The sequence below is a fragment of the Chanos chanos genome, chromosome 9 (genome assembly GCF_902362185.1).
Source record: "Chanos chanos chromosome 9, fChaCha1.1, whole genome shotgun sequence".
Lineage (NCBI taxonomy): Eukaryota > Metazoa > Chordata > Actinopteri > Gonorynchiformes > Chanidae > Chanos > Chanos chanos.
In genome coordinates this window covers 19,161,071-19,174,162 of record NC_044503.1, presented here as the reverse complement: position 1 = coordinate 19,174,162, position 13,092 = coordinate 19,161,071, and the positions used below count along the sequence as shown (strand labels likewise).

Here is a 13,092-nt window from a genome sequence, read left to right as displayed (position 1 = left end):
CTGGAAGACTCCTCATGCATCATAATCCACTGATAAGCCAAAAGTGTAAAAGTTCAGAAACTTAGTCTAAGTTTGTACTACAAGTTTCTTCACACTGTTCTACTGTCTGCAGGTTTATTGGGAAAACCCTTAAAATGCATCCATGAAGGAGAAAAAAGAAATACATTTTATGAATGATGTCTGACCTTATTGTTGTTTCAAAATAATCTTTTTGTCCTTCCCACTGTTCTACTTTGATATCTAATTGGTGTTGATGTCCAGCTGATAGTGATGATGACGCACTCTGTAGAATGCCCTCTGCAGGAGAGACCTGCCCGTACCAGTCATGCTGTATCCTTCAGTGACCCCAACGCAGCGGAAGCCCAGGGAGCGGTACAGCTGGTGAGCAGCAGGGGTATATGAGGTGGTGCCCAAAACAACACAGGAAGCGGACATGAAATGAGCACGTTGCCTTGCAAACTGCAGCACCCTGCGTCCCAGTACCATGGCGATGCCACGTCTTCGATAACGCTGGTCCACAGACATGCGCAACAACTCAATACCACCCCCACGGTGAATATGTGCTGCCACCATACCCACCACATGCTCACCCAATACTGCTACCCAAAAACGAGTGTCTGTGTTGGGGGGGAGAGGAGCACACACACACACACACACACACACACACAAAAGAATTACGTACAGATGTAGAAAGGCATGATAAGTTCACTTTCATAAGATTACTCTCTGACAGCAGCAGTAATGTAGCTGTGCTCAGTTTGGTGGACAGTGCTTTTGAATGACAGAGTACTGGGTAGGGCATGGGGTATTTTAACAAGTTTCATTGTTTTGTTTTTGTTTAGTCTGATAGTCTAATAGTCTGACTGAAACCTGAAAAAAATGCTGTAGAAGTGAAGCATTCTCAAATTCAGTGTAAAGTCAGTGCTAAAGTATTTTGTTGTATTTCTGTAAAGTTATGAAGGTAGTACAATGCAGCCAACAATAAATGATTATAAAAAATAATTTAAAAACATAAACAAAATGAGAAATGAATATTTGTAGGTATTGTTGAAATGTATTCACGAGTAAATTGCACCCATTAATTTGTATAAATTATGTATTGTACACTTTATATATCTCTTGCCCTTTTACTGATCATTATTTTAATTTAATTTTTTTCACAATAATGAACTAATTTACTTTCTTACTGATTTCCCTCTGCTCACATGCTAACACACAGATAATAATTTATAAATTATTTATAAATATGTATGGTGTTATGCAAGAGATTGTCAAAAACAAAATAATAATATATTAAGAGTATGCATGTAAGCATATGTAAGCACATATATTATAAGTCTGCGCTCTTCATGTGACTGAAATAATGTCTGAATATAAGATAAGTCTAAACTGTTTCCCTGCGGAGTTTGGAGTCCCCCTGCGCTGCAGCTGAGACGCATACCTATTACATAGCGAAACCAATACAGGGTATTAAAAAGTCCCGTTCATAGCTATGACCTAGCGAAACAAATACAGGGTATTAAAAAGTCCCGTTCATAACTATGACCTAGCGAAACCCATACAGTGTATTAAAAAGTCCCGTTCATAATTATGTCCTAGCGAAACCAATACAGGATCTTGAAAAGTACCGTTCATAACTATGACCTAGCGAGACCAATACAGGGTATTGAAAAGTCCTGTTCTGGCAGCTTTCATAGAAAAAATCTTCAATGAGTATCCACCCCGCCCCCCCCCCCCCCAACAAACAAAAAACAAAAACAAACAAATAGAAACACGAGCACATGGACAGACAGATAGTCATTGTTTTATTTATTGGTAATTGTACTTGTAATCAGTATGAATGACTCAGTATGAAACAGGAACCTTCACATCTCACCTGGTGATTTCATATAGTGTTTGTCAATGTCGCCCATGTCGGAACTGAGCGCGTGCTCCATGCACTCGTGCACCACTCTCTTGCTGCAGTAATAGCGCGCACATAATATCAAGGCCGGCATACAACAGGTTATCATAAGCGATCTTGTAGTCAGGAAACACAAGACTGAAAAATACCCCCGACCCCCGAGAAACAGGCAAAATTAAACATAGCTTTAAGGCGTGCCTCTTAAACACAAGAAAACATATTTGCGTAGACAAAGAAAGGAGTACTAAGGGCAAATTCCAAATCACTTCATCATTCAATGCTTCGCCCTAAGAAAAGTATATTTGAAATAGCCGTTGCTCTTCAGAAACTGATGTCTCCCAAATGAAGAATCAAATAATATTTTCAAATAATGAAATATCCTTAATTGAGTCATTGGCTATTCAGGTCAAATAAACAATTAGTGGCCGTTCTTCCTTCTGCTTTTACGCAGACAAAAATCAGATACAACTTTACTTGATGGACAATTTTGGGATTTTGGTTAAGTGTACAATACGACATATAACAATGGACACTCAGTTTAGCAAATAAACTGTAAAGCTATTTAAGCGATCTCGAAAATCCAAATGAGGAGAGAGAAAACTAGTTACAGACACACAGTAAATAGAATGAAGAAACGATAGAAGATTTCATTCTATTTTATGCTGTTCTGTTCTATTCTATTCTGTTCTTATAATGTTATATAGTAATAATAATAATAATAATAATAATAATAATAATAATAATAATAAAAGTGTATTTAGAGCCACTATTTATAGTCTCAAAGGGCTTTACATGTTCATAACAAAGTCAAATCAAAATTATATTATCTTTAAGTTAGAGAAAATAGATAAGTCTTTAGTTTGGTTTTAAAGTTATGAAGAGAGTTTGCCTCCTTAATTTCTGTAGGTAGACTATTCGAGAAAGGGACAGCGCTAGGAAAAGGCTCAGCAGCCAGCGGACTTCTTTTTTTGTTATCTACATTATACAGTATCACCACATACATTGTTATAAAAGAGTTGTAATCGTTTGCCATCCACATATAAATAGCCATGGACAAAACGTGGACACATCGGTACCGGTAGTATCGCTGTTTTGAGAAAAGATCACTTCTTATTAAATCACACAAACTTTCGAACTGTCCCTCTGACATTACGGAATCTTTTTGCTGAAGTCTCAAAATTTGACCCCGACCCCCAGATATTGCCATTAATTATTCTCAACATTATAATACCGTCCAGTGGTTTGTACGCTGTCGTCTTCTGATAACAGTATCAGATACTGTAACTAATTAACGAATTAGGGTGATGTCCACTTGGCCAGTATTCATTTACGGTAGACAGATTCCATTCATTGTGACCTCTTGATAGTTCGTCATCATTCTATCAAAGCGACCGGTATTTTTGCGTACAACGTAAGACAAAATCACTGAAACACTTGTAATCTTGTTGAATTTAATCCGTTGCGAGAGAGAATGTGACGTCATTTTGTTTGTTTTCAGTCTATTTGCTACAATCACACGGCGGACTTAAAGATGTTCGCGTGTAATTCGCCAGGCAAGTAGATGGAAACACAGTTTTAAAACATTGAGTTGTCTTGAGTCGAATTCTTTTAGTAAATATCCATAGCGACATCAGAGTGAGCTCTAAAAGCGAGCAAATTCACACCAGTAAAAGAATATTTTACTCACAACACAGAAGACCATAGAGAAGCTGGCTCTCGGGGTGATGGCACAGTCCGCGAAAAGCCGTGTCCGGGATCATCTCCATCATACCCTCCCGAAAGATGCGCTGGACCTCTAAACTGTCACCGCAGTTAAACTCGCGGACTATTATTACTTTTCCGTTTCCACAATCACCTTCACCCATAACTAGCTCTCTGCTTTCGCCCCGAAATTCGACTGATCCGGCCAATGAAAATCCGTAATTGAAATGAATTGGTAGTGCTCGTTAAAACGCAAGTCACTACAAATGTCCAATTCAGGTAGTTATCTTAATATGAGAACTCTATATCGCAATCTGGTATTGATCTACGTCTTAGATTGTATTTTTTGTTTTAAATGCACAAATTTATTTATTGGATCAAAAGTTTTAATGAGGGCTGTCATAAGGAACACAGGTGCAGCTGACTCTTGCATTACCCAGCAAAATAACCGAAACAGCAGTATTTGAGCAACTGAGGCGTGGTGCGCGACATTTGGATGAGCTATCGGACCGCGTATCACTCGCTACATCTTGCTATCTCGTTTTCCTCTCAGCTGCTTTAATCAAATGTGTAAGACTCTTGAAACATGCGCTTGACTCTTTGTGTAGTCTTACGGGGCAGTTGTCGTTTTTGTAATGGTAATTAACAGACGCGTCATGCCCATTCATGCTGGGGGCTTATGCCCCACCAGTTTTTTGATATCCAGATTTTTTATATTTTTTTTATTACTATTATTTTTTATAATATGAAGTTATGATTATTTCATTTTATGAGTAAAACGTATTCTTCTAATTATGTCATACATCATATCTTAAAAAGTCGCACACACCCTGTCCCTCTGGTATTGGTTTCTTCCAAAAGTCGCAGGATGAAATCGGTTCGCAACAGCAGGGACGCACGCACACTCTGTTACGCATCAGTGCTGGAGGAGATGTAGGCTACAGCTTAAGGGTGTTTTGCTGAAGTGGTTAGTAGAACATCAATCCCTTTTTCAAACGTATGAAAATGAAATGCAGTTAGTTATACACACTTAACTGCATTTGAGAAATACAGGCATAATTTGCTCTGCAAGATAGTTGGCTAGTACTAGCTAAAGTTAGTAGCCATCCCTCAATCCGGTGAGCCCTCTGGCTCGTGAATTGTGATTCTTAGAAAGATGGAAATATTAACATCATAAATGTGCTTTAACATTTTTTACACAGAAATATCCTTCAAAAATTTTGAGAGCAGGTCTTAACTTATAGTGGCCAAGATTGTAAAGCATTGCTCGGTTTTGGAGATATGGCCCTGTGAACCCAGTATTTATATAAGTATATAAGTATAACTCAGTATTTATGTAAGTGTATAACTATAGCTCGGTATTTATATATCAGTATAACTCAGTATTTATATAAGTATAACTCGATATTTATATGATAGGTGAATCAGAAAAGCCCCTTTCTGATGCTTTATCTTAGTTTGTCAGTCGTCTCTTTTAGTGGTTAGTAAGTCATCTCTTTAGCCAGTCATCTCTTTAGGTATTGCTGTACAGCAGAACTCATAACACTTCAGATAAGCTTGTTTGACAGAGGCATTTTGGAGAACTGCCTGCAAAGATACCCTATTATGCAACTTGGAAAAAGGAGTCGTATCCATTTTAATGTGAAATCACAGAGAAATACCCAAATTCAATCTTTCAAACATCCTTAATGAGCTGATCTTTCCATCATATTTGTTTAAAAAAAAGTGTAAACTGAATTTCTGACCTGCCACTGTCCCAGTATGGGAGACCCACTAGCTTATGCTCAGTAGCAGTAATAGTAGTATTAGGACTGATGCCTCATTTACACACTAGGTGGGACTGGTGTGTCTAAGGGCTGCAGCCATGTTTAGATATCTGCTTAGGGGCCATATGTGCAATTTACCACATAGTCTCCAGGCTCCAGTGTGACCAAAATATCTATGTTTGTACAGAAAATGTTTCAGATGCTGGAACCAGTGCACCCAGCACCGATAATAACATTCAAACCCACTGACGCCACTCATACATACGCTCATACACATGCTTTACATGATAAAGCACAGGCACAAGTCTCACTGTCTACAGAAATGATCCATTTTCATGATGGTCTGCCCAATAAACTGGCCAGTGAGTGTACACACAAACACACTACACACATGCTCAGATACCGTCCTGAAAACCTCCTCTGCCATCACAAGTACATTTAGTCCTCTTTAGCATATATATCATTTCAGAAGTGCACCATCCCCTCTGCTCCACACTGTCCCTCAACTATCATCACCCATCTCCATCTATTAAAAAAACTAAACAACATTGTCTGACCTCAATACTATTACTCACTACTACACAACTTTTTGCTATGCCTTTTCTGAAAAGTGTGTATTCCTAATGTCCGCTCTTAAGCTCTGAAGCTACACAATACTCCATTCTTACAGTGAGAAATCTTCAGGGGGGTATTCTAGAGAGCGGGGTGTATATCGTTAGCCCCTACATGAAAAATGAAAAACTTTGAAAACCTATGCTTACTTAAAACCTTAAGATTACCTGCTATGTCCGGTGCCCTGTCTCCCGGTATACAGCTAACTAAGGCTGCTGGTGCCCCTAAAGGTCTAGCTAATTTCACCTGCCGTAAAATGGAATCCCTTATAACCAGAACTCTTTCAGGTTTCTCAGCGGGTGTTTCACTGAGGAGGGCAAACCTGTTTAACATGTGAAGCGGGGAGGGGTGTTGCTCCCATGGGCTAGCCTTAGTGTTAGCGTCACCCATTTGCCCCGCTATGAGGGCTCTGATGCCAGAGTTGGGGGGTTGGGTTGCTAACTCTGCCTGAGCCATCCAGATTTTCCTTTATAGGGACTAGGCTATTCTCACTCTGACTAACCCTTTCTAGCATCTGGATGCACATCTCTAATGCTACAATCTTCTCCGTAAATTTACAGTTATCACAAACAAAGCTGTTACTAATAACAGAGGAAGAATGGCTAAACATCCTGCAATCGATACAATGAACAAGCTAGTGAATGTTTGACATACCTTAGTTGGAGATTTGATTGATATTAAATTAGGCATTGGTATTTAAATTAGGCAGTAGAGCAGCAGGATAGTTGCACAGGAACAAACCATGTTTTTGTTTCAACACACCAATGTTTCTTTACCCTATCTAATTTTTTAATAATTTTAGCGACAATTTAGGTAAAAAAAAATCCTCAGATCTCTTCCTCAAAATATCCTCAAATTCTCTTAAATTTTGGACAGACAAAACTTTTTTTAGGCCAGATTCACGAAATACATATGGCCAATATGGAAACGGACTGGTAGCCTATACATAGATACAATATATGAGGTCATACAGCATAATGTGAGAGGACGGATTTGATTCAGTCACTTAATGGATCTATCCCATATCTATCAGCATATCAAGTGAACAGTTGTTTTAGTGAATAATGTAATAACTTGAATGCACAATGTAATAAAATATCAAAGTATAAGTTGAGAAGCAATAAAACATTTTGAATTGTGATAAATTGGTAAAATTTCACTCTTTACAGTGCCTACCAAAAGGACTGGACAGTCAAAGTACTGCTGTTTCAATATTGCTGCCTGATGGTAATTTAAAGCTCTAACTGCCTGTTTTTCAAGCAGTTTAGAGCAGGGCCATAACCACAGTACACAACATAATAACTGCCCCCCATTGTTAGAATTTCTTGTGCTATTCAGCAACAGCCAGTCAAGAATGACCGTCCAAAATAATAGACTAATAGACTGAGTCAAAAATAGTTTGGCTTTTAGTGAAAGGGGTGGTGAAACACTACTCATCAATGCCAGTTTTCTCCGAGACAGCCAATCATAAAAGAGGGAGCGGGATTTAATTTGACAGAATAGGCTGTCTTTGACCACTTATCCCAAGTAAGTCAAATGAATTGGATGATTATTCTACTCGAGTGGTTTGTTGTTTTATTGGACATTACAGTGTTATATCAGAGAAACAGGTAAGCTAGCACCCTACTCAATGCAAGACCTCTGAAAAATGTGCAGGAGCAGCAGCTCTACTCCAAGCTCTTCCCAGATGTCTGAGCTCCTCACCCTATCCCTAAGGGTGCAGAGGAAACTCATTTCTGCTGCTTGTATCAGCAATCTCATTCTTTCAGTCACTACCCAGAGCTCATGACCATAGGCAAGGTTTGGAACAACGATCGACTGGTAAATTGAGAGATTTGCCTTTTGGCTCAACTCCCTCTTCACCACGATGGTCTGGTACAACGACTGCATGACTGCCGCCCCGATCCGCGTGTTGAGCTCCCGCTCAATTTTACCCTCACTCATGAACAAGACCCTGAGATACTTGAACTCCTCCACTTGAGGCAGTAACTCACTCCCAACTCGGAGGGGGCAAGCCACCTTTTTCTGGCCTAGAACCAGGGCCTTGGACTTGGAGGTGCTGATCCTCATCCTGACCGCTTCACACTAGGCTGCAAACCGCCCCAATATCTGCTGGAGGTCACAGCTTGATGAGGCCAACAGGACCACCTCATCTGCAAAAAGCAGAGTTGAAATCCTGTCCATGAAAATCACAAACAGAACTGGAGACAAAGTACAGCCCTGGCAGAGTCCAGCACCAACTGGGAACGAACTTGACTCGCCAAGAATGTGGACACAGCTCTTACTGCGGGTTATACAGAGACCGAATGGCTCGCAGCAGCAACCCTGGCACCCCATACTCCTGCAGCACCTCCCACAGTGCACCTCAGGGAACACAGTCATAAGCCTTCTCCAGATCCAGAAAACACATGAAGACTGGATTGGCAAACTCCAATGATCCCCCAGTCCCTGCAAGGGTTGAAGAGCTGGTCCACTGTTCCATGGCCAGGGTGAAATCCACATTGTTCCTCCTGGATCCGAGGTTTGACAATCGGCCGGAGTCTCCTTTCCGGCACCCTGGAGTAAGCTTTCCCAGGGAGGCTGAACAGTGTGATACACTGATAATTGGAGCACACTTTCCAGTCCCCTTTTTAAAAAAAAGGGAACCACCACCTCCATCTGCCACTCCACAGGCATTAGCTGCTAAAATGTAGGCTATTACGAAACCTCTGTAACCAATCTGACAGTCCCCTGCTGCCGACTGTCGAAACACAAATGTCCTGTTGGATAGCCTTCGCTATAGCATGGTTTTGTATGCATATTATTACTGGACATTTTGACCGAGAGGATAATTTATCAGGGTTTTTTGTTTGTTTGTTTTGTTTTTAAACAAAACCCGGTAACCTAATTACTGGCTAACGGAAACCCTGATCTCAGTATGTATTTGCAAATATTCCAAAATCCGAAACACTTCTGGTCCCAGGCATTTCGGATGAGGGATACTCAACCTGTAAACACGATTACGTGGGATGATTAATATATCAAGGTTATAATTACTGGCAGATTTTTGTTTATTTATGTTTTCACAGGAATCATCTGTTTAATAGAACTAATTTACATTTTCCTTTTTTCTTTGTCAGAACTAAATCACAAAATAAAGCTGTCCCTTTTCCCTATTCATACACACTTCTGTGCCTTACATGGTAAATGTTTATAAACACATTTACATACAGACAATTATGTCTCAATATTTTAGCAGAAATGCACTGTTAACTGTAGTGCACTAATAACTAACTATCTTTGACTACTGTGTTTTATTTTTCTTTCAGTGACATGTATGTGGCCGTGCAGAGTTTTGACTCCAAGGAGAGTTGTAGGTATGCTTTACTTAAACATTACAAACTACATCATCATCATGGAAGCTGCCAACATTATCTTTGTATATACTTAAATTGCCCCTGCACATTTAAGATGTGGAGTGGACTTAAAACCCACGTATATAAATCTCATTCATCTCATACCAGTCAGGTACAGCCAGCTACCAGTTCAGTTACCTTTAGATGTGAGTTATGTGAATGCAGTGACCTCACAACAGACAAAGATTTTTTCGTTCATATTGGAACACATTAGTGAAACGAGTTTTCAGTACATTTCATTCACATAAAAACAGGAAGTATTGTTTACATTCACTGAAAGATTTTAAAGAGTTGGGGCTAGATTGGATTGGCTGGAGGGACGCTCTGCTCTGATTGTTGTTACGTTGTTAGGCAACTGCTGTTGGTCCAGCTGTCTCTGTATCACAGCTGATATTCGCGCTGTATCTGTCTGTCTGTGTCTGACAGAGATTTTAAAATACTCGACTCTCTCAACACAAACGTCAAACATGGCACAATTTAACAACTGTGTCAATCTGCACTCTTTTATTAAGGAAGTGGAGGAAGAGTTGCCGACAAAGTTTATTATTTTTTCTGTGGGCCGTAATTACAATGACAAAGGTAAAGAAATTAACAGTGAACAAATGATTGCTAGCTAGAAAGCAAAGCCAACCAAAGGGTTTCTGAGGAGAATTGGCTAAACGTGAGGTAACTAACGTAACTGTTGTGGGTGAATCATGGAGTAAGTTGATTAATGAAAATGTGATGAGAAACAAATTGATAAATTCGCTTGTCACAAGGTCAAGTGGTGTTATTTATTATCAGTGTATACATGATCCCAGAAGCAGCTATTACGCGACGCACACCTGTTCACCTTAATTGTGCTGATATACTATGTCTACCTACTGTCACTAAGGAGAGACTGGGTTATTGACAGCAGCTCCCGTTAAATGGGACAAGACCTACAACTGGTTAGTTAGCTAGCTAGGTCTGTTAAATTTGAGAAAACCCAAAAATACGGTGTAGCCAAGCAGGACAATAATATGGAGAGCTTTAATGTTACTTTTAAACTGATAATCAATCTAAGTTGTTTCAGGGGGTATGCATCACAAAGTGCAAAATCAATAAGAGAATGATACCATTTGCTTTCTTTGCAGGGACACATGTGACATCAGACTGCCCCCACGCGGACGTACAAGAAAAACAGATCTGAGGAAGAAATGTGTTAACCTCACCAAACAAATCATGGACAAAATATATGTCACTGAGGACCAAGACACACTTGAGGAACTTTCAGAAAAATTAAGCACCCTGCTGAAAGACCTCACACCTCTGACTAGCAATGAGGATGGGATGTGGCTTCATCTGGAAGCAAAGAGGGTCAGAGTTTCATGCGGGAAGCCCACAAAGCGCCGGGCCTGTAGCTCCAGTGGCTACCCCCCCCCCCCATTATTCCCAGAGGACGGACACTCAATTACAGTGCACCCCCCCCATCTTCTCCAGAGGATAGACATTCAACTGCAGTGTGCCTCACCCCCATCCTCCACAGAGGTCGGACACTCAACTGCAGTCCGCCCTATAGTTTCCTTTTAGGTGGGTACATAGACCTGCTGAAACCATTCGTGCTTTCAGTCGGGGGTGTAAAATCACAATTAAGAGGTTTTTAAAACTTAATTAGGTTGCCCGTCAGCAGAAAAAGCAGTTTGACAAAACATTAAACAAGCAACTTAGGTAGCCAAGTCCACAAATGACCTGTATTTTTACGTCAAATTCTGTTTATGTTTTTGAACTGACTGATGGCTATTCGTCATGCAGTGTTGCCAAAAGTTTCCTAGGGAAATACTCTGTAAGGACATCATTAGAGCATCCTTGACAATGCAGTTTGGGCTGTCAGTCTATTGTTTCAACTGCGATCTAACATTACCAGAGGTAGCACTTAGTTTTATCCATCTATTCTAATCAAAGGGCGCGCGTAACAGCTGCCGTGTGACCTTTTCGAATGCCAAGAGTGTCATCAGTTGCCTATAAATGAAACAACCAATCACAACAGCGTAGAGTTTAGAGTGGAGCGTCCCTCAAGCTGATCCAATCTAGCACCAACCATTTTAAAGCAGGTGTAGCTGTATTTGTTGAGAGCCCTGAATTTGTAAGCACTGGCTGTTCTACTGGTCCAGCAAATGCTGAAGTTGAAACAGAGTTAGTATCAGGAAATGATGACACTGTTGCTGCTGTTGAAAATCTCTCAGAACTAACTGAATGGAAAATAGCAGGTGTATTGTTGAAATTGGAACATATATTTCATATTCCAGTCACCGCTGTAGATGAGTTGTTGGAGGAATGATATTTTTTGTTAAATTCTGCTTGTGCTCCAGTCACAAAGCAAACTGTTACAGAAATTTTCAAAAGCCATAACCTCCATATCAACCACGCTGTTATTGAAGAAGTTCCTAATTCTGTATGTTTTTCTAACCCTGTGACTAAAATTTTGAGAAAGTGTGGCCGTCTTGGAACTTCTTTTAAAAGAAAGCAGTACTAAAAGATCAATTTCAGGGTTGTCGAGCCCGTTGGATATTTTCTATCTGTTGATCAACGGAGATCATTTCAATGCATCCCTTTATTACAGTTATTGCAGGAATTATTTAGTCACAATCAGTTACTGGATAGAGTGATTGAGGAACAAATAACTAATGAAAAAACAAAGGATTTGTGTAGTGATCAGAGTGTGTACAGATCTTTTCGAGATGGTAAACATTATAAAACAAATAGCTTTCTAGGTGTTGAGGAGTTAAGAAACTTCATTACATGCTACACTGATGATTTTGAGGTTTGTAATCCTCTCGGAACCTCACGCAAAAAGCATAAGCTTTTTAGTGTATATTGGGTCCTAGATAATTTACCCCCAGGTTCTCATTCAGCTCTCTCATCCATTTATTTAGCAGTTCTTTGTAAAAGTGATGATGTGAGGACATTTGGATATGAAAAAGTGTTGGATCCACTGTTAAAAGATCTTGTAATCTTGGAGCGGCAGGGTGTGTTTATCACTCAGTTGAATGAGTTTATTAAAGGCACTGTGAATTGTGTAGTAGCTGACAACCGAGGAGCCCATGGGCTTGCAGGTTTTGCTGAGAGTTTTTCTGGTGAATACATATTTAGATTCTGTGTAGCAAAGAAACCTCAAGTTCAGTCATTGACTGCTGGTGTTTTTGAGCGTAGAACACAGGAACTTCATCACGGCAAGTGTGTGCTGTGGTGTTAAACAGGACTGTATTTTGACTAAGAATCTCATTCATTTTGATTTCACTGCAGGATATTCCCGAGATATAGTACATGATTTATTTGAGGGTGTAATACCTGTGGAGCTTGCCCATTGTTTTGCTGTTTTGATCTCCAAAAAATACGTCAGCTTGGAGAAACTAAACAATTCAATCCATACTTTTGAGCACAAATGGGGAGATAAAACCAACCATCCTCATATCATACCACACACTTTCTCAGGAAAGAAAAATATTGGGGGACATGCACATGAAAATTGGGCTCTGCTCCGATTGTTGCCTCTTATTATTGACTCCCTTGTTCCAGAGGCCTAGCATGTTGTTTTGGATCTAAAGGACATAGTTGAGCTTGTCGTAGCCCCTGTCCACTCTGATGAGTCCATATCATATCTTGAATGCAAAATCAGTGAACATCGCCAGAGATACCAGGAGCTTTTTCCAAATGGCTGCCTTCTACCAAAACATCATTATTTAGAACCTTACCC

General features: G+C 39.9%; 1 protein-coding gene across 1 annotated transcript; it reads right to left on the bottom strand.

Moving 5' to 3' along the window:
• Positions 1-240: 240 nt before the first annotated feature.
• On the bottom strand, positions 241-3,768 carry LOC115821452 (N-acetylaspartate synthetase-like). Its single transcript, XM_030785278.1, has 3 exons — positions 3,591-3,768; positions 1,877-2,041; positions 241-617 (listed from the first exon to the last, which is right to left on the bottom strand). The coding sequence occupies exons 1-3, from the start codon at positions 3,766-3,768 to the stop codon at positions 241-243; spliced, it is 720 nt and encodes a 239-aa protein (XP_030641138.1).
• Between the last annotated feature and the right edge of the window lie 9,324 nt (positions 3,769-13,092).

Bases quoted from the DNA above. Each gene is read 5' to 3' on its own strand.
- LOC115821452 (XM_030785278.1), bottom strand. From the start codon at position 3,768: ATGGGTGAAGGTGATTGTGGAAACGGAAAAGTAATAATAGTCCGCGAG. The intron at 2,042-3,590 runs GTGAGTAAAATA...GGTATTTTTCAG, and splicing joins TCTCTATGGTCTTCTGTGTT to TCTTGTGTTTCCTGACTACA. The intron at 618-1,876 runs GTGAGATGTGAA...CCCCCAACACAG, and splicing joins ACACTATATGAAATCACCAG to ACACTCGTTTTTGGGTAGCA.